Source organism: Pelodiscus sinensis, chromosome 5, assembly GCF_052426305.1.
Source record: "Pelodiscus sinensis isolate ZL-2025 chromosome 5, ASM5242630v1, whole genome shotgun sequence".
NCBI classification, from domain to species: Eukaryota; Metazoa; Chordata; order Testudines; family Trionychidae; genus Pelodiscus; species Pelodiscus sinensis.
Window position 1 is genome coordinate 82,489,676 of NC_143056.1, and position 22,033 is coordinate 82,511,708.

Below are 22,033 nucleotides of genomic sequence, written 5' to 3' on the forward strand. Positions count from 1 at the left end.
GCATCAAGCCAACAGTAAGTGGCTGAATCAGATTTTTTTTTGTAATATATAATCTTGATTTGAGGACACCCAAGTCATGGAGAATTTCACATACCTTGGCAACATCAAAAGCCTTTGTTGACTGCCCCGTTATGCCTCGTGGGATGAGAGGTATCATGGTATCCTGAAATAGCTACCCCACATCTTTTGAACGCGTCAACTATTTTGCCATCCCTGTAAACCTCATTGTACGAAGAGTAAGGGATGGCCTGGGAACTAATTGTGTTGCAAGTTGGGGGCCGCCTGTATTTCAAAATTTGGCGCTGCTTAGGCCGCGCCAAATGACAAAATAAGCTATTTTGAAATACACCAATTTTATTTTGAGTATCTTATTTTGCGTTTCAGGTGCTATGTAGATGCACCCCAGGAGAGCTCTTTCTGGCAATAAAGTGTGACTACACTGTCCACATCACAGTGCTGCCACAGTTGTGCTGTAATGTGGGCAGTGTAGACATACCTTGTATCTTTACCTTATCTACATGAAGAAATAATTAGGAATAGTGGGAGTCTCTGTTACAAACCTCTCTTTAATGCTCTTCCTTTAAAAAGCTCTCTGTCCCTCTCCCCTATGCATGAGAGATTTATTTATGACCTAGATCCCAGCAGCAGCTAGACTAATTAGGAAGCAGCTTCCTGCCTTCTGGCTGCTGTAGAGCTTGGAAGATGGGTCACACAGTATCACATGTGACTAGCTCCTCTGTGAAGGCCCCAGGCTAGCATGGAGCTCCTCCCCAGTACACGTGCAGATGATGGGAGGGGAGAAGGAAGGGAGGCATGTGGCCTCTCCTGAAACAATATGCTCCAAGCTCAGCCCCTTGCATAAGTTGTTGACTGTCAGGGTGGGGAGGAATGCAGCTGCTGTAAATGCTCTTGCAGGATTGCTGACTTGGTTGTTGCTGCTTTATATAAACCTGGAAGTCTGAGTATTCCCTGCTTTCCTATTAATTCTTCTGCTCTTGGTACTGTGTTAGACAGTGCTGAAGAAAAATGCCCTTGCTTCTACTCTGAGACTCTGCCACATTATTTTCTTAAAATTCTTTTCAGCTCTTTCCCCAGGGGAGGGAGAGAGCTGTTCTGGGTGGCATCACATTTTATTCCCCAATAGTAACTTGGGCAGATTGTTGTTGCTTAGGAAGATAGAAGGGAGTTGTGGCTACCTTGCAACTTGTGCTCCAGGTTTGAGCTGAAATGGGTTAAAACACTAAAAAGTAAATGGCGTACTAAGTATGTTGCAGAATTGCTTGTGATCATATGATGGGGATCTTTCTATTCCCAGGAAAGGAGAGGAGTGACACATACTAGTATCCCTTCTGTGGGGCTGGAGGAAAGAGATGTGACAGACAGACTGGGATTTTTTTTTTTTTTTTTAGTTTGGAGGAAACAAAAACAAGCACAGTCTAGGATTTTTCAAAGATGAGTGGGGAGCACTGAAATTATAATAGCTTGGATTTTGCTATCTAGTGAAGAAAGAGATGGGGGCAAATATACTAGGATTTATCATCTGAGGGCTCAATAGAAAATAGTTTGACTTGTCTTTCTCAGTTTGGTTAGGGGCTTGGATTTTTCTGGTTTCAAGCCATGGCATGGGGGCTGATGCATGTCTTTCCTGGAAGTGGGGTTAGCATGGAGATTAATATTAATACCTTGCTTACGGGTAGGTCCAAATGGAGGAGGGCAAATCTGTCTGGAATTTCTCTATGCAGAGAAAATACCTGGAGTCCAAGGAGGCTGGTGTTTGAGTGTTCTTCCTCACCCCTCCTATAAGAATAAAGTTGTTTTCTAACTCTGTCTCCTGGGCCTGTGTGTCTAGAATAATCGAGCTGAATGGCCACAAACCACCTCTCACCTACAAGCGTTTCCAGACCATCATTAGCCGCATGGAGCTTCCCAAGAAGCCAGTGAGCAGCATAACAAGCCAGCAGATGGAGAAGTGCAAGTCTGAGATCCAGGATAATCATGACGACACATACGGAGTCCCATCTCTGGAGGAGCTGGGTATGTATCCAGGGCTGAGAGGGCTTGACCAGTCAGAGCTCTATTAAAATGTTTCTGCTAGCTGAAATGCTTCCAAAATGGTTTCATTGTTTGTCTGACCTGAGTAGGCTTGCAGATTTGGGAGCTACATTTATACTCAGTGAGTCATGCCGTTTGAGAAAATGAGCCACTGACTGACTGTCTGCCTGTGTTGTGCTTGTTTCTAGTGCAAATTTCTCTTTTCTTCCCTCAGCTTTGTTGATACCTCTCAATGTGACCTGCTATCCTTTGCCTGCTTTTTCAGCCCTGTGTCCCACCTAGTGCTGCTCAGTCCTGACCCACTGAATCCTCTGCTACTTCGTCCCTCTCAGTGTTGTGTGGTTTGGTTTATTTTAGATGCAAGGGAAAGCAGGACACTCAAGGGAAATTTAATCACTTTCTTACTTATTGCAAGCTTTAAGCAGTTAACATAGTTAAGTTTCACAAGCCTTAAAAACAATTACTATACATTCTAAAGCAATTAATGCAACGCAAAGCAATGCAAAAGCAATTAATAGGAGATCTATTATAATACAATAATAAAGACTAGTTCACTTATACTGCACCCCTATGCTACCTACAGTAACAGGCAAGAGGTCGTGGTTCCTTTGATTCCCACGCGTTGGAATGATTGATAGCAGGGACAAAGAGATGAAAGGGCAGGGATAGTCAGCAGCAACAGGTAGGATGAAAATTAAGAGCTCCAAGAGAAGGGGAGAGGTGAGGAATAGCAAAAACAGAGGAGCCAATAGCATGGGAAAGGGGCAGCAGTATCCCAATGGTAATGAGGCAGGAGAAAGCAGCACTTTAAGCAAATGCCAAAGTTGTCTAAGGTTAGCATATCTTCTAGTGCCAAAGGAGCTCAGCTGAGACCTGACTGTCCAGCCCCTTAATTACTTTGCATCCTTATTGCAATAGCCCTTCTCCCTGGTGGAGAAGTGTGAATACCTGTGACTGATCACTACAGTCCCAGTGCTGTTCTCCCCAGGGGCTCCATGAAAGGAGAAGGGAGGGGTTCCTGGTTAGTCATGCTGGGGGAGATTCAGAGTATAATGTGCCTGCCTGCCTGCCTATCCACCTCATTGCAGGAAAACCCTGCACACAAACTGCATTTTAAAGCCCAAGTCCAGTTCCACAGGAAAACTGGTTCTGCTGAAGCTTTCAACTAGAAGGAATTTGGGCACAGGAGGGGGTTCCAGGCTGGTGTTGAGGTGCAGGGTGCTAGCTTTGGGAGGGTGGGGAGGCTAGAGAGGAAAGTAGGGTCAGTAAAAGGAAGGTGGATTCTGGATAGTGAGAGATGGGGAGCCTGGCTCTCTGAGAAGAGGAAGGAGATGATGAAGAGCCAAGTGAGTGCTGGAAGTGGAAGAAAAGCAGGGATTATGTGGAATGGAAAAATAAGAGTGGGGCTGGAAGCAGAAGCCAGGCAAATGTGGGGTTTGCCAATATAACTTATTTTGCTGAGATGCTGATTAAAAACACTGATTGTGAGGGTCCTACAGACAGCTCATCACAGTACAAACACCTGCATGGAGCTGTCCATATAGTAACCATCTCAGTCCCATGCTCTTCTTTCTGGAGAAGTAACTGGATTTTTTTCAGGAAGGCAGAAGCACTTTTCCTCCCCCATCTCCTTTTCAGCATTCATGTTACCCAGAAAGGCTCACTCATCCCAGATTAGCCAAATGAATTGTGTTATTCCACTTATAACAATGACCCGACATCAAATACCACTTCGAATTTGCAGGGGGCAGACAGTCATTTTGTCTGTCTGCCTGGACGGGAGTACCAAGCTCTGTGTTTGGAAACAGTGTATGCTCCATTAAGAGTATTACAAACCCCAGTCAGGAGACAGGAGTATTTCATTTCATGCTGTGGCAGTTACCAAGGTGGCTAACCTTCTACAGCCTCAGTTATGTTCAGGTTGCTCTCTGTTTGGGATTGTATGCATCTTGCATGTATGTGGATTAACCTGACTGGGACTGTTCTCAAGCTGGGGCTTCCTGTAGCTGGCAATATTGAGTAGGAATGTTAAATAGCGGTTAATTGAATAGTCGAGTAACCTCATGAATTCTTTTCGGTTACTTGACTATTCTGTAGAACCTGCAGGTGAGGCCAGCAGCCAGTGCGCTCCCCCAGAGGTCAGCTCCCAGTCTCCTAGCCACACCTTCCTCTGAAGCTGGGGACAATGCTGGGTCAGGTTTGCCCATTCCCCTGGCCAGGCCATGAGGGACAAGAGAGTAGTCCAGTCCCCTCCCTCCTAGGCTTATCCCACTCGGACAGAGCTCTGCCTGCAGAGCAGGGACCCCAGCTCCAGTGTCTGTAGCTGAGTTTGTTTAGTATAACAGTCATTCCCATGTGACAGTCAGATGCTGCTCCAAACAGGGAATAAGTTAGCGGCCCATGAGCGAGTGTGGAATGGCGGCCGCAGCTCACCAGAAGTACAGGAAGTCCGGCCAGCAGGTCTGGGCAGGCTGGCCAGGATCCAGCTTGCCGGCCCCTGGATGATGGTCTCCAGTGGCTCCACGCTGCTCTCCAGCAGGTGTGAGTGCATGGTGTGCATAGATGGCACAAGGTGGGAGCGGAGCAGTGAGGATACAACTGTTGCAGCAGCAGGTCTTTCATGGGCAAGATGGCAGCCAGGTCTGCTTTTGCTTCCCTCACCAAGCCAACTGAGTATATATCAACTATCACAACAGGCTGGGTAATTCTAGTCTTTAATGAAAAGAGGGATTTCTAATAGTGTGTTTACCATAGTGCTAAGCAGAGTGAGATTTCTATACAACAAATCCCAAAACTTCTTTAAAACTCTAATGTTGGAGAGTGACTGGATTATAAAATCATAGAAATGTAGGGCTGGAAGGGACCTTAAAGTTATAAAGTTAGCACCCTGTGATATTGCAGTCTAGACTGGGGGTTCTCAAATTTCATTGTGCTACAACCTCCTTCTGACAACAAAAATTACTACATCACTCCCGAAGCCTGAGTCTGTACAAGCCCCACCACCCTGCCTTAGGAGGGGAAAGGGTTACAGCCCAAGAGTTTCAGGCCCTGTAACCTGAGACCTGGTGCCCAGGGCCAAGTGCCAGCAAATCTAAGCCAGCACTGGTGATCCCATTAAAATGGGGTTGTGACCCACTTTGGGGTTCCAACCCACAGTTAGAAAGCCTAGTCCAGAGCTTAATTATCCTTATGGTTACCAGATGGTTTTAAAAAATACCGGACACACTTGATCTTCGATCGGGGGGGGACACCAGATGCTGGGAAGCAGGGCTGGCCAGGAGGAGGTTGGGGGGAACAGGGCTGGCTGGGGCGAGGGGGGAGCCAGCTGCCCGGAAGCGGGGTCTGGGGGGGGAGTGGGGCCAGCCGGGGAGGAACCGGGCGCTGGGGAGTGGGGCTGGCCTGGGGGGGCGGGGAGAAGCAGGAGAAGTGGGAACTGGCTGGCGGAGAGTGGGGCTGGCCCGGGTGCATGCAGATCCCGGGGTCCCACACATGGTCACAGCAGGACGCACAGGCGAGTCTGGCCCCAGGATTCCATCCAGCCCCACCCCCCTCCTCTCTACTGTGTAGTTGCATACTGCCTGGCTGGTAAACACGCTCATGCAATATGAGCGTCTGCCAGCCAGGCAGTATGCAACTACGTACTGATACTCATGATAATAATAAAAACTTAATTAGAAAATACTGGACATTTATACGTCCAGTATTTTTCTCAATTTGTTTCCCGGACAGAAAGCTCAAATACTGGGACTGTCAGGTTCAAAACCGGACACCTGACAACCCTAATTATCCCTGCTGTTAATGTTTTTCCTAATATGTAACCTGTAATATCCCTTGCTGCAGATTACCCCCATTAGTACTTGTTCTACCTTCAGTGGACATGGAGAATGATGACCCTCTTTATTACAGCACTTAACATGTATGCCAACTGTTTTCTGGTCCCTATTCAGTGTCCTTTTCTCAAGGCTAAAAGTGCTCAGATTCTTACCTCTCCTCATAAATCAGGCTTTCTAAATCTTATTTTTGTTGCTCTTCTCTGGACTTTTTCCAGTTTGACCATATTTTTCCTAAAGTATGGTGCCCACAATTGGACACAGTACTTCAGCTGAGGCCTCACCAATGCTCAATAGAACAGCACAGTTACTTTCCATGGCTTACATAGAGCACTCCTGTTAATACACCCCCATCAGCCTTTTTCACAATGGTATCACATTTACTCATATTCAGCTTGTGATCCACTATAATCTTAGGGCTCTTTAAGCAGTACCACCAACCTAGCCAATTATTTTCCATTTTATAGTTGTACATTTGACTGTTTTTTTTCTTTGCACTTGACTTGCACAAGGAGCTTGGTCCTGCCTTGAGGGCGGGGGGCTGGACTCGATGACCTCTCGAGGTCCCTTCCAGTCCTATGATTCTATGACTTTATTGAATGGCACTTTGTTGATTTCAGGCCACTTCTTAAATTTGTCAGGATCCTTGTGAATTCTCATCCAGTCATCCTGTCCTCCAGAGTGCTTGCTTCCCAGGCATCATATTGTCTGTAAACTTTACAAGCATATTTTCTGTTCTGTTGTCCAAATCATTAATGAAAATATATGAATAGCATCCAACTGCTACAGGATCTCACTAGATATGCTCTCTCAGTTTGACAGTGAGCCATTGATTACTATAAGACCTCAATCAAAGAGTAGTTACTTCATATAAACCTTATTTCCTTACTTTGCTTATGAAATTTCATGTAGTACTGTCAAAAATCTTACATAATTCAAAATCTATCACAGCTTTCCTGCTGTCCACTAAGCAAGTAAGCCTGTCTTAAGGAAATTAGGTTAGTTTGGCATGGTTTTGTTCTTGACAGCTTCGTGCTACCTGTTTCTTATAATGGTGATATCCTCCAAGTGCTTACAAATTGATTGTTTAATAATTTGTTTCGGTATCTTTCCACATAAAGTTAGACTGACTGACTAGTCTGTAATTCCCCATCTCCTCTTTGTTCATCTTTTTAAAGACAGGTAGCTATGTTTGCCATTATGCAATCTTCTGGGACCTCATCCATCCTGCAGGAGTTCTCAACTATAATTGCTAAAGGTTCTGAGATTGCTTCAGCTAGTTCTTTATGTACCTAGGATACATTTCATTAGGTCCCGCCATTTGAATACATGCAATTTTTCTGTGCTCTTTAGCCTGTTCTTCCCTAATCTGGTTTGTTTCTTTCCCCTTGTTGTTAATTGTGTTATTGTGTCACTGTTAATCTTTTTAGTGAAGACTGAAATAAAATAGACACACTCTTCAGCTTTCTTGATGTCATCAGGTGTTTGCTGTCCTTCCCCGTTAAGAGAACCTACGCTTTCCTTATTGCCTCACATTCTTACAGTATGGAACTTCTTGTTGCATTTTATGCCCCTAGCTAAATTTAACCCATTGTACCCCTTAACTTTTTTAATTATAATTGTCAGCATCTTCAACTGTTTGGTACATATAATCCATCTGAATTAATATAGCATGCCCCCTGCTGGCTGTTCTGTTTCTTTGGTATTGATCCTGAAGATGATGGCTTTGCATTGATAGGGTTTGCGTATGAATGATGGTGGAGTGCCCCAAGAATGCTGACTAAAGAACTTAATTTGGCGACAGGCTTCTCTACTGGGGTTTGAGAGAAGTTATGCTTGCTTTGCTCTATAAGGATCAGGCCAGCAACAATAAACCAGATGTTCAGAGAATTCAGGAGCCATCTTTCTCTAGCCTGGTATTGTTGCTGCTTGAACTCTATTGGGCCCTTTGCGTAGTGTTGGCTTCCAATCTTACCACCCTGTTTGTTGTTCTCAGGTTTCCCCACAGATGGCCTTGCCCCAGCAGTTTGGAAAGGAGGTGAGACAGAGGCCTTAGCCCGGCTGGATAAGCATTTGGAAAGAAAGGTAACTAACCTCCTTTCAGAAAATGATACCTTCTGCATGCTGAGGCCTCTGGTTGAAAAATACCAACCCTAGTTGTCACCCTCATTTCTGCTGTTTGTAGCAGTAGATACAGTTCTGTGTTGATGGAAATGTCTCTATAGGACCCAGCTTGGTGGGGGGGCATAGAGAGTGTGCCCTCCCCGCTTCTAGGCTTAAAAGGACTCTAGCTGTGGTAGAAGTGTACTGATGTACATGTACTTAGGAGTGGAATTCACTCACTGAGCAATTCTGGTGTTTCAGCTCCCTTGGAGCAAGAAGGTCTCTGCTTGACAAAGCCCTGGCCGGGTTGATTTAATTGGGATTGGTCCTGCCTAGAGCAGGGGGCTGGACTTGATGACCTTCTGAGGTCTCTTCCAGCTCTATGGTTCTGTGATTGTAAGGTTATTGAGCCTGTTCTGTCTAGGATAGCATAGGTGAAGACCACCTTCGACCAAGGTACAATACTAGCTACAAACTGCCTGCTAGGCATGTAAAATCCCATTTAATTATTTAACTGGTTAAATGTTATGTTTAACCAATTACCAGTTAAATGAGACTGTTGGGGGACAGGGGCGCACTGGAACACCCTTGTCCATTGTACACCCTGCAGGGTCACCAGTTAACTGTAAGGGTGAGGCTTACTGGGTTAATTGGTTAAAGGTTCACATCCCTATTGTTTACCATCTCCTTTTTAGTTTTTCATTTGGAGACATTTGTGCAGATGCACCAACAGGGCAAACAAACGGGCTTTTTCTAGGTAGAATATGTGAGGATTGTTAGTACAACACATGCTACATTATACTTTGAACCACTCATCATAATACCTAGACACTTTCTGCTGACTCTGTCGGGGGTTTTTTTGCTTCACACAAACAAATTAGAACAGTAAAAATATTAGGTGATACTGGTGACAATACAAGATAAAATTACTCAGTCAGACATGGCTAAGTTGTGTGTCTAATGTCCATCTTTCTTGATGGTAGTTGTGCAGTTCTCATCTTGCATCCTGCCATGCTGCATAGAGGAGGGAATAAAACTTCAGTATAATACTCTGCAGTCAGTGTTTAGTTTCAGCTTTGTTATGCCATTTTCACTGTTCATAGTCTTTCCTTCTGGAGTCACCTACTGCATTAATAAGGGAGACAGTTAAAATCTCTCTTCCTGTAGCTCAGAATTGGCTGTACTTTTGTGAGGTCCTAGGCCCAGACCTACTCAGCAGACAAGAGCTAATAACCCCTCCAAGATAAACATGACTAGATCAAATTCCCTTTGAATAGAAAGTGATTTGTGTGCCTCTCACTGCTGTGGGAGTGCTGAAATGGCCAGCCTGAGACCTCTCCAACAAATGTTTGAAGCAAGTTCAGTACAGTACTGTTGGAGTTGATGCACTTTAGTGAACCTATTGGAGATAGTTGGAACCTACTCCTTGGAATGCTGCATTTCTGAAACCCATTCTCTTTTCCAAATGCTTTTAGGCTTGGGTTGCAAATTATGAAAGGCCAAGGATGAATGCCAACTCCCTGTTGGCAAGCCCCACAGGGCTCAGTCCATACCTGCGTTTCGGCTGTTTGTCCTGCCGCTTGTTCTACTACCGCCTCTGGGAGCTGTACAAAAAGGTGAGAAGGTGGGGGATTCTTCCAGAGCAGGCAGACCAAGAAACAGGCTGGTTCTGAGCACATGGGTTGTGTTAATTCCCTTGCAGCTCTGTCATATTATGTTTCTGACACTAGAAGCTGCAAATTGACATTTCCTCCTTCCCCTGCCTTTAATTCTCCTGGCTATGAAGCAGCACTCAGCTCTTTAAATAGAGTTGCCTATATTGGAGAGGGGGCAACATTCACAAATGGTGACTCTTGTAGACCTAATTAGGTTTTAAATGTAGCTATTTGGATTCTAAAGCCTGAGTTCTCACAATCATTAGCTCTAGATTGACTTAATGCTTGTTCTTTCGTTCTGGACAGACCAATTCTTTCAACATATCACACTAGCTTAAAAACAAGGATGTTCTGCCCCAATGAGTTGAGTTTCTGGGAAAGGGCGGTTCAGAGGATAGCTTTATGACTCCAAATGTTGCAGATAGTTTTGGTCCCTGAGTGGAAATTGCCTGTAGTGCTGGGGCGGAAGATGGGCTGAGCTAAGTTACGCAGGTGCAGGAGCTGGGAAAATCTAATCTCTCTTTGCCCCTGCATCTCTTCTTCTACAGGTAAAGCGAAACAACACACCACCACTCTCCCTATATGGGCAGCTCCTCTGGCGGGAATTTTTCTATACGGCAGCCACCAACAATCCCAAATTTGACCGTATGGAAGGGAACCCAATCTGCATTCAGATTCCATGGGACAGGAATCCTGAAGCCTTGGCAAAATGGGCAGAGGGCAAAACAGGCTTCCCTTGGATTGATGCTATCATGACCCAACTAAAACAGGAAGGCTGGATTCACCACCTAGCCAGGCATGCTGTGGCCTGCTTCCTGACCAGGGGTGATCTCTGGATCAGCTGGGAGTCTGGAGTCAGGGTAAGTCTGACATTTCCAGAATTAAGCAACAGAGCACATAATAGGCAAATTCCTGTTGGCACATTCTGCAGGGATTGCAGTATAGGTTAAATCTCTCTAATCCAGCATCTTTGGGACCTGACCAGGGTTCCCTCTAAGGTATACACCTGCGCAGGTGCACACCAGAATTTGAGACCTGCCCACCTCTGCTGCAAAAATGGGGAAGACTGTTTAAAAATGTAAGAAGTTTTTTTTATAAGTGTAACAAAATTAGCTGCTCTGTAATAATGTAAGTAGACCTATTATTGGTATGTTTGTTCTATGAATATACTGAGTTCAATTGGAAATTATAAAGTGCTGGAGGTGGAAGAAGCAGGAAGCTGTCCCTCAGCAAATGAGGATTAAGGGACAGTTTCACAACTACTTGCTCTGAATATTTTACTATCTTCCAGCCAACCTACAAAACTAGAATGAATCAAGTCAGGGGGTTCTTGTGGCTGAAGGGCAGATATTCTTTGTGTTTACTTAAAGGTACCCCCCCCCCCCAATAGCTAATTATCAGGAACTATCCTTATAGACATTTTCTGTCACTGACTTGGTTACATACTAAGTTCCCTCTAGGCCAAAGAAGCAGCTGGAGCTGGAGCCAGCAGTGTGGCTGCTTCTGGGACTGGGGCCCACTGCATCCCTGTCTCTCTCTTCTCCACCCCCACCCCCCTGCACCCCTACTCCACCCTCTCACTGCCCTCTGGCTTCCCACATTGCTGCCCAAGCCTCCCACTCCTTGCAAACCCTGGACACTGGAGGAGAGACTCTCGGGGAGCAGCGCCAATGGTGGCACACATCCAAACAAGCACCCATGACCTCAATATCACTGCACAAGACAACTCACTCCACTCATGGATGGAAAATCTTAGAGGGAACACTATCAGCTTTACCACTGTTTACGCTTCCACTGTTTACTGGGCCCTTGAAGACATTGAGGGGTAAGTTAGAGAAAAAATAATAGCACAAAATGTGGAGAGCCAGGACTGGTGGCTGTAAACAAACTTTATGGGACCACGGGAAACTTGGCTGGATGTTGCTGGATCAGGGAATGCTGGATTTGAGAGGTTCAACCTGTACTGTCCTGGCAATCATTTGGCACGTAAAGTAGTGTGGAAGATAGGATGATCTCGCTAGCTTTGCTTGCCTTAGAAGTTGTCATCTTTCTGCCTGGACTGCTGTTACCCTAAATACATTTAAATGGGATCTGTTGGTTGATATGGGCTATTATAAAGCATTCCCAGCCCAATTGTGGTCTGTCAGTTCCATTGTGTTTGGATATTACTGGGCATTTTTCCTTGTTGCTGGTCAAGGTAAGCTCCCTGAATGTGAAATCTGAGTCTAGAGGTCTTCCAAGGAAAGAGCTAAAAAACTCACCTATTGGACGTATTAAAAAAAAAAAAAAGGTCAGAGAGCCTTGAATCCACCCAATATGTTCATTGCTGAAAGTGGAAGTAGTGAGATACTTGCCCCAAGGTGCTGAAAACTCCAATGGATCACTGACATTGGAATACAGAACTTCAAGAAAACAAAATAGACAGGAATTCAGTGGGTTATTACTAAAACCCTGCTTTGGCTCAGAGTGGGGGATGGATAATGTTATACCTAGAAGGAAAAGCACTTGTTGACTTTTGATCTGCACAGACTTGCTCTGTTCCTTCAAGATCTATTTTGCATACTTTCATTACACTTCCAAGTACAGGGGTGATGTCCAAATCTTGCAGTAAAACTGTACAACAGAGTCTACAGCAGCAGGAGCTAACTGTAATGTTTGCAAAATAACATGATCAGGCAGGGCTTTGCATTGGGAATGGTTCGATGTAAAGATTATCTGGTCAGGTGTCTGCATTTCTGCTCCTGTTCCATTTACTAAGATCTGTGTCGTGACAAGCTGATATTTAGCATCTGAGGCAATCTTCTAGTGTTCTCTGCTGCTGAGTCTTTCCTTAAGCGATTGGTTCCCTGACCAGCTTTCTCTCTGATTGCTGCAGGTGTTTGATGAATTGCTGCTGGATGCAGATTTCAGTGTGAATTCTGGCAGCTGGATGTGGCTTTCGTGCAGTGCTTTTTTCCAACAGTTCTTCCACTGCTACTGCCCTGTGGGTTTTGGGCGTCGCACAGACCCCAGTGGTGACTATGTTAGGTGAGTAATATGGGTGGGTGCTTCTCATTTACATCCTAGTCATGCCAGTGAGACATAGCTGCACAATCTGTCTGCCTGGTGGCTGACTTTTGACTTATACCATACATATGAACTCTTTGTGACTATTACACTGACTCCTTATTCAGAGTATCTTTTTATTTGTGCTTCAGGCGATACTTGCCCAAGTTAAAGGGCTTCCCCTCACGGTACATCTACGAGCCCTGGAATGCCCCTGAGTCAGTGCAGAAGGCAGCCAAGTGCATCATTGGGGTGGACTACCCCAAACCCATGGTGAATCATGCAGAGACCAGCCGGCTAAACATTGAACGCATGAAACAGATCTACCAGCAGCTGTCACGCTACAGGGGCCTCTGTAAGTATCAGGTGCTATGAGGCACTTACTGTATTGTGCATTTTAACTCTGTATCAATTGAAGGAGATAAAATGACTGGGATGGGAGGGGGATTCACAATACAGCAAATAGCAGTTGCGCTCCGATCAGATTTTTGCAAGAGGAAGTGACTTCTGCTGAAAGTTTCTCAAAGGGCACATGGTTTTCCCTGGAAATGCGACAAGACCATGAGCACGTCAGTATGTCAAGTTTTGAAGGTTGGGAACAGCTCTCAGGAGATCGAAAATGGGTGGGAACCTGTTAGGGACCAGAGAACCTGAGCTTCACTCCTAAAGCCCATGCATAAGATCCAAGTAAAAATGATCATCATGGGGGCCAGGACTTGGCTCCCCAGCAAGCATTGTGCCAACTGAGCTTTAAATCAAGCCTTGTCTTTTGTCAACACTGGGGCACCACTAACTGTTTGCACATAGGTTGTTCTGAGCTCCCCATGAAAAACAAGAGCCTGTTCCTCAGCGGCTGTCTCAGTGATCATTCTCTTCCCCAGGTTTATTGGCATCAGTCCCTTCCTGTGTGGAAGATCTCAGCAACCCAGTCACAGACTCAACTGCAGGCCAGGGCAGCAGCACCACTACAGGTGAGCAGGAGCTGTTAATAAATTACCTAGATAAGTTAATGGATACTTGGTGCCCATTGCTGGTTAGAAAGGACAGCTAGGAACAAGTGTGTGGCTAGACTGGAATAGATCTTACTTTCATTTGGACTTGCTGGGAGTTCCCAAAAGTTCTTCCTAAAAAGCCAACAGAACTCTAGTTGGTGGTGGTTTCTGTCGTCATGTGCCACAATTGGATGGAACCTGTCTAGACACATAGGACATGAAGAGGGGAGACGGAAACTTTTTTTTATAAAACTAGCCCGTTAGTGTAGTGCAGTTAGACTCTGGTGTTTGAGCTGAGCTGGAATTTGAGACTCCGTATCCTGTTGGCATTAATATTTGTGTCAGAGAAAAGTGAAGTGAGGTTGTGGCTGCACTTCCTTTTGCTTTGGCATTGCAGGCTCTCCTTTTCCCCTGCTGTCTCAGCACAAAGGTGCCTAAAGCAGTAAATGTGAGAAACTCCAGGGCCAGAGGAAATATTGCAGTGACTCTCCTCTCCCTCTTGCAGCACAGAGGCTGTTGCATTGTGGTCAGACCTCTCCAAAACGTAAACATGAGGGAATAGAGGAGCTATGTGCTGAAGAGCTGTACAAACGGGCCAAAGTGACGGGTCTGCACATTTCAGAGATCCCCAGCAAGAACTTGTGAATGTGAGTAGCCCCATGGTTTTACTATGGGATGACTGCAGGGCTGTAATCCTCCTCAGTCTATTTCTTTTGGTACCCAACTTGAAACGGTGTCAGTAGTTTAAAAATTTAAAACTTGTGTTGCTGTAGTTTGATGGGCCCTATTATACTGCCAGTTAGCCTCAGTGGCTCTCTTCTGTCTGTCACCACGTTGTTTGGCAAGGTTTTAGCACAGCTGACCAGCAGAGGGCAGCAGCATTATTAATTTAGGAAACAGACTGCCCTTATTCTATGGACCTGTTCTACAGGGTGTTGCTCCCTTCTGACAGGACCTAGCTGTCCTACAGAATCAGACTTCACTGCCTGGTCCCAATCTGCTCCAAATGTTGCAGGCTGAGAGGGAGAGAAGCACATCTTTTGTTGGGGCAATGGGCTGTTCCTTGTTGTCCTCTTAAAATGTTGGAGAGAAGTGCTGCTGTTCTAGCTCTAGTTCTGGAAAGAGTACTGATACCTAAATCCTCCTTTCTCTCTTTTTCCTGCAGCCAGAGATGGGCGAATCGCAAGGGAAGAGTTGGGGTTCTGGAGTGTTCGCTACAACAGTGGATGGGTGCTGCTCCCAAAGGGATCAGAGCTTTTGAGCAACAGCTGAAAATGGGAGGGGAAAGGGGAATGAATGTGTAAGTCTGATGGCTGCCCCACAGGGATATTGCGTCACTTGTGTTTGGGTACATATTGGCTCAGTGGCAATACAGAAGCCCTGGGACCTAAGCCTGTTTCTTAGCCAAGCCTGGAATCTGCCCAGATTGGAGGTGGCAAGAGTTTTTCATTCACTCCCAGGTGTATCTTCTTCCTTTCCATTTGTCTCATACATGGGTCCATTTGCTGCCTAATTACAGGAAGCAGTATCTGCATGTCTCAGAAGAACTATACACCCACCTTAACTATTAAATAGCAGGCAGCGAGATGTCTTTCACCCCAAAATAAGTCCTTTCTCCTGCCTGTATGGCATTAGGGTGCTCCCAAGGCATCTGTTCAAACAACTCCAGCCCCAGAGCATGATGAAATGTCCTTCTATATGACTGTCAGCAAAGTAGGGGGATTTGGAAAAGGATGAAGCTGCAGGAATGAGACCTCAGTACTGCCATAGCCATGACCACCCTCCATGGACCAGGAAGTACTTATCTGCTCAGTGAGTCTTAAACATTCAAACCAGTGCCTGATTGTGACCCTGCCATTGTCCAAATGGGGCAGATGTCTAGAATAGGCAGCTGAAAACTGGCTTTTTCCTCTCTGGGGCCCTCTTGAGGGGAAATTTCAAGAGAAGGGTGACTCTTCTGAGAATAAGCCTTTGCGTTGATCGTAGATGAAGCTTTCTCTCAAATATTTGCCCCTCTGAGTAGCAGAGAAGGCTGTACCTGGTGAGGAACCCCATTCTGGATCTACTAAGCTGTGGTATCTACCCTTTCTGCACGTTTTCCTTCCCTAAGAAGAGGCCCTTTCAAACAGAGTGAGCAATGTCTGGTGTGGAGCCCATGCAGTGTCTGATATGGAGTGAATGTGCCACTAGAATGAGGCTGGGCTGTTGGGCAGCTCCTATACGTGAGTCTTCCTTGGGCTCCATAGCCCATTCTTTGTGGACGTCCGCTCCCCTTCCTGTAGGTTGCAGTGCATTTGTATCTGGTTTTTTTGTTTGTTTCTGCATTGTGTAACCCTATGACCTTATACCCTGCACCGCATCCTCTCCCTCTGTCCTCACAGCATTCAGTGCTTGTATTCTAACCTGACAGCTTTGTAGCACATACAGGCTGTTAATTATACATCCCCTGGTCTTGTTCGTCTTTCATGAAGGCGCTGACAGGCCCTCAGGCTGCCCCCCAGATTATGGGTGGAATAGAGTAGAGGAGCCTCTGTTTCTGCAGCCATCACAAGGAATTGTCTCCAGTGTCTGTGCTTGGCACAACATTTGTTCGCCATCTAAATTAACAGTCTATATCTGTGTGGCATAGACATAGGCCCTAGCAGAAACAGCTGCCTAGGTTCACTCACAATCTCACCTACTGATAACCTGTTCCCTTACCATAACAGAAGACAATTTCTCATCTTCAATGGATTTGGATTCAGTTTTGGGACCCAGACTTTGAAGTTTAAATGATGCTGGGGTTATAAATAGCAACTGATTCAGGGGCATTTGAAAGGTTTACAGTTACTGGGAGATGGGGCAGTATGTCAGAGCCAAGAGTTAGTTTATAAACACCAGCTAAATAACCTTTCCCTCCTACTAACAACACTAGGGCATTGACCCCAGATTTCCCTTTCCAGTGGAATCTATTGACCAGACTTTCCAAGCAGTGAGTCTCCCCTCCTAACCTTGTTTTGGTGTGTATTTTTCCATACTAATATCCTCTAGAGAGGATTTAAGAATAACCCAATTATCCAGCGTAACTGGGGGATGTCTCCAAATCCTTACCATGGCAGGGCGGCTCTATAGTCTGGTAGCATAGGGGCTAGGGGCAGGATAGGACCCCATCTTCTGGTGCAGAGAAGGGGAAAGAAATGCACTTTGTACACTTAGCATTCAGAAAATGTGACTTCTGTCATATGGACAGTTTCATGCGTATACAATCGTCTGTCTGTAAATATTGTTTTATAAATGTCTTTAACCCTCTACTTGCTGTGTTTTCACTTATTTCAAGTGAGTCAGGTGTGTTGGAGGGTCTTTCTATGCTGGGTCAGAAAATCTTCAAGTGGTCTATTGCAAAGCTTTGTGAATGTGTGCAGAGGGGAATGTGTATGGTTCTCTGTTATCCCCAGTATTTGTATTCTGGCACATGGAGCACCCACAGTTTGCTAGGTGCAGTCTATACAAGGCAGACACTCTGCTTTGAAGAACTCTCAATCTGAGAAGATATAAATATGAAGGAAGGAGAGAGGCAAAGTACACTGTTTATTTTAGGTCGTGACAGAGTAATGATTTTTCAGTCTTAGGAGGTGTTTCCACATGGGAAGAATGGCATGGGAAGAACGGAGACTACCCATTTCATCAGATAATGGGGGTTGAGAGCAAAGAACATTAGTGTCACTCATCCTAACAGCTCTGACCATGTACCATCTCTGCTAGGATGGACATTGTGTGTCAGTTCCAGACTCTCATATCCCAAAACAAGCTCTTTAACTACCACAGGATCTCTCATCATGTGAGAGAAGAGGAAGCACTACAAAGATGTACTGAAAAGCATATCTCAAGAAAACTGATGTGGCTATCACAAGTTTGGAGGAGCAAGCTATCAATCGGCCTCAATGGCGCCCCATCATCCATCATGCAGTGACCTGCTTTGAGGGGAAACACTTTGCCCTGAAGCTGAAGAGAGAAGTAAATTTCCCTGGGGGGGAGGGGAGCTGGCCTGCCAGGAAATGTCTGTATCTACTGCACGGGGATCTATAGTTCCAATCACAGATTCCTGATTCATTTCAGGACCCATATGTGAATCTGTGGTAGAGTTCATCCTTGAATCGAGAGTATGCCAGTATAACACCATATTTTTATTTTTAATTAAGGTGGGAGATGAGGGTCTGTTAAATCCTATGTTTTTCGGAACATGTCCCTCTGGGTGTTTCACTTTCAGTGGTTTGGTGCTATGTGCTTCTAGCTGGAGATTTTTGTGGTAGCAGTACCCCGGTTGGCCATGCACACATGGCAGCCATCTCTTACTACTCCAAGAAGTTACCCTGTGCACACAGCCAACCATTACCCAGTTCCTTCTCTACCGCCTTTAGCTTGTTGGAACAACAGCAGTGCCCATATCAGCTGTCACATGCCTCTAATCCAGGGGTTGCAAACTCAGTTCACCCTAGGACGAGTGTCACTCCAAATCCTAGTGGGCCAGAGGGCATCCCTGTCTGGTAAGGCTCTGGAGGAGGGGTCTCCATGCATTTCCCAACCCTTCCTGCCAGCCCATGAGCCTCCCCACCCCAATTCTGCCTGCTACCTCCGGGTAATTTAACTCCTTCCCCTCCTCCAGATCACATAGCACCACCACTGGTAATGTAGCAGAGCGGCTTCCAACTGCTGCTGCTGTCACGACCCTGTAGCCCACAGGAGGTGTTTGCAGAGTCATCCCAACCATAGGCAGTTTGGTGCACCTGCCAAGCTCTGTGCTTTGTGAGGGGCTCCACAGCAGCTACTCCAAATGTCCTATGGATGGGACAATCCCCCAAACTCAGATGAGCCTGCGGGGCCTTAGATGAGCTGGACCTATGCAGCAGCCTGCTCTGATCCACCACCATCTTCCAAGCCAGCCCAAGCTGGAGTGCTCTACTTCCTGCCACTGTGGTGAAAAGCAGTGACTGCATCAGCTTGAGCAATGATGGCAGAGCAGAGTCTTCTGCAGTGCTCTGCTTCACCACCGCTCCTGCTGCTCCAGTAAAGGGGGAGGGGGCTGACCCCTGTTGCCACCATGTGCTAGTCCACCCTGTACTCCCCAAAACCACTTCTTTACAGGGAGGAGGTTTGAGGGAAGAGGTGTGATTGGGGGGGCGGGAGGGAAGGGTGGAACAGAGGCTGGACTTGGGGGAAGATACCGCCTCCCCTTCCCCCCTCCCCCCCCCCCCCCCCGTGGGGATGCAGGGACTGTCATACCAGCATTTGTGCATAAACCAGATTATGGAACTGCTCGGGCTGCCGATGGCCTTCAGACCATGAATTTGAGACCCCTGCTCTAATCTACTGCCAGTTGCTCAGTTACTTGATTAATGTATTTCACTTAAATTCTGTTCTCATTTTTTTAAAAGTATCCTTTTTCCCCCTACCTCAAAGGCGCAGAGTTGCTGTGGAGGCATTACACAGGGACCATTCTCATTCTTTATTCAGATTAGTCTCTCAGATGTGCCTAGCTATCCAGGTTTCGAGCACTCTGTCCTGTAATCTTTCAGTACAGGTGACAGTTAGCCATGTACACTGTGGCCACTGCCTAGTGGGGAAGAAGAAGATGCATTGCAGAAAAGAAATGAAAGAGACTCAGTGAGGATGAGAAAAATCTAAGAATCTTCCAACCCCAAGTCGAGGATCTCTTGGCCAGCCCTCATATATGGGGTCCTCTTATGCTGAGGACCCAGGTCCTACAAAAGCTACAAAAAAAGCAATCTCATTCTTTGCCACAGCATGATTCACTGAAAAAAACTGCCCTGGTGTACTGATGGCACCCAGAGCACCAGACCAGAAGGCACCCAAGGCCATCTGGTACCAACATGACCCAAGAGGCAAAACTAAGCTTCTTGGGGAACAGAGGAAACCTCAAGCACAGCGCTATGGTGCCACCTGCTGCACCAATACAACATGGCAAGTCTGCAGATCTTTGCTTCCTCTGGTTCCCAGCCTAAGCTTGCCACCACCACTGGCCCTGAATCTCCCTATACCGCAGCAATTTGTCAGCCAGGTGGACGTCTTCATTACACTTGCTTCCAGGCTGCCCTTCCCATCCAATGCAAGCTATAGCCAGGACCATGCCTTTAAAGCCTGCATTTGGGATTGCAGTGATCAGTCTGTGAAATTAACAAAATAAAAGTGTACAACCATTAAAAAAGCGTGCCTTTATTTGTAAGAAAACAGTGCACTGAAACACAATACGGGAGGTGCTGGCAAAGAGTTACAATTCACAAATATGTGTAAGTCCAGGTATAAACAAAGTTGGGATGGAGTGTACAGGGAAAATGAGGACTCCCAGAGAGTGAAAAGTAATGAGGGGGATTGCTGGACACAGGATTTTGAAACCGGGAATGGGTGATGGGATGGATCATAATGATTGCCTCTTCTATTTATTCTTTCTGAAACACCTGGCATTGGTCATGGGCTAGGAGGACCTTTGGTCTGACGCAGTATGCCATTCTGATGTTCTTATTTAGAGCTGAAATGTATCTGCCCCCCTGCTGTAACCCACTAGACCCTAGTCCCCTTCTAGAGCTGAGATAAAGTCCAGGAGTCCTGATGAGGTCTGTCTCTCTCCACAGAGTTAGTAACAAAGTAAGAATATACATTAAAAATATAAGGCTAACCAATGTCCCTTAAGTGACTTGCCACAAGATGTCAGAATATCTCAGTGTTAGAGCTGAGTGGGTCTAATATTCATTTAATTTTCCTTTTTTATATAGGAATTAAATACAGTGAACCTGTCAGCTGACTAAGCTATCTGCCGAAAACGAGTTTTCCGGGACACTAGTAGCCCCTGGATAAAGATGATGCTTGGGGGTCGGGGGGAGGGCAGATGGGGTTCCCACCCACCCCCATTTGGTTGTTGGCTTGTATTGAGCATAGTCAATAACACTGCTGAAGGCTCTGTCCTCAGTCTCTTCCCCTTCTCTCCCCCCCCCCCCCCCCCGGCCCATCATGGCATGCACAGTCAGCCTCCCCCTAACAAAATCTGAATTGGTATCCCTACTTACCCAGTGTCTCATCCCCTTCTTCCTGATCCCTGGAAAGTGGTTTCTCAGACTGGCTATGTCTGTCAGCTGTGGAGACCAGTTCCTGGCTGCCAGACACACTTGGCTACCCCAGAGGGAGCTCCAAGGTCCTAATCTATCTCAACCTCATCAGGTCCTCAGGCTGTGTAGGACACCATGATTTGTAAGGTCAGTCCTGTGTTTCGTGCATTACATTAAATACTTCAACAATCGTGGTGAAATCAGTTGCTATACTCTCCAATGAACTCACACTGAAAAGCCAGCCAGCAGGAAATGGGATTTAAATTGGGGTGGGTAGCTGGTCACCTGGCTGAGGGCAGCAGACTTCAAACTGCTGACCAGAGCAGCTGATTGGGAATTATGGGCCACTTTTTGGAGGCCAGAATCAGCAACAAAACACAAAGGCTATGTCTACACTGGTAGACTTTTAGATACCTTTATCAGGTATCTAAAAGTGTGTCATGAAAGAAAAAATTTGTTCATCTTGGCCTCTGAGGGTAGAACAAGAAGCAATGGGCTTAAACTGCAGCAAGGGAGGTTTAGGTTGGACATTAGGAAAAAGTTCCTAACTGTCAGCGTAGTCAAAACACTGGAATAAATTGCCCAGGGAGGTTGTGGAATCTCCTTCTCTGGCGATATTTAAGAATAGGTTAGATAAATATCTATCAGGGATGGTCTAGACAGTATTTGGTCCTGCCATGAGGGGAGGGGACTAGACTCGATGACCTCTCAAGGTCCCTTCCAGTCCTAGTATTCTATGATTCTATCACAGTATTCTATGATATACTGCTGGTTTCTTGCTCAAGAACAGCCTTTCTTGCGTGAAAACTTGCAGAGTGTCCACATTACAAGCCCGTTCTTGCACAAGAAAGCTTACAGTAGATCCTCAGAAGAAAGGGCTTTTAGCACAAGAGTTATTCCTCTCCCCATCAGGAATAAGCCTTTTTGCACAAGAGCTCTTGTGCAAAAAAGCTAGTGTGGATGGGAACAGGGGTTTCTTGAGCAAAAACCCCTACAGCTAAAATGGCCATCAGAGCTTTCTTGCGCAAGAGAGCGTCCACACTGCCATGGACGCTCTTGCGCAAAAGCACATGGCATTGTGGACGCGCTATTGCGCAAGAACTCTTGCACAAAAAGTTCTTGTGCAAGAAGCCGGCAGTGTCGACATATCCCAAGAGTCTACATTGCATGTTTGCTGACAACAGGGAGAAGAAAAGAAAAAAATCCCTCAGGGAGCTGGAAGATTTTTGTCAACAAAAATGGCCATTTTTCCCAACAAG

General features: G+C 46.0%; 1 protein-coding gene across 2 annotated transcripts in view; it reads left to right on the forward strand.

The window, feature by feature from the left end:
* The window catches only part of CRY2 (cryptochrome circadian regulator 2), a 40,547-nt gene extending 23,580 nt beyond the window's left edge, over positions 1-16,967 (forward strand). The window contains exons 4-12 of one of the 2 annotated variants that reach the window (XM_075927583.2): positions 1,850-2,034; positions 7,879-7,967; positions 9,461-9,601; positions 10,189-10,500; positions 12,516-12,667; positions 12,838-13,040; positions 13,567-13,656; positions 14,183-14,324; positions 14,843-16,967. In XM_075927583.2, coding sequence (XP_075783698.2) covers positions 1,850-2,034; positions 7,879-7,967; positions 9,461-9,601; positions 10,189-10,500; positions 12,516-12,667; positions 12,838-13,040; positions 13,567-13,656; positions 14,183-14,322 — 1,312 coding nt within the window. In that variant the 3' untranslated portion in view covers positions 14,323-14,324; positions 14,843-16,967. The remainder of the gene's footprint in view (positions 1-1,849; positions 2,035-7,878; positions 7,968-9,460; positions 9,602-10,188; positions 10,501-12,515; positions 12,668-12,837; positions 13,041-13,566; positions 13,657-14,182; positions 14,325-14,842) is intronic. The other variant, XM_075927584.2, reaches the window with a different exon arrangement.
* The last annotated feature ends 5,066 nt before the right edge of the window (positions 16,968-22,033 follow it).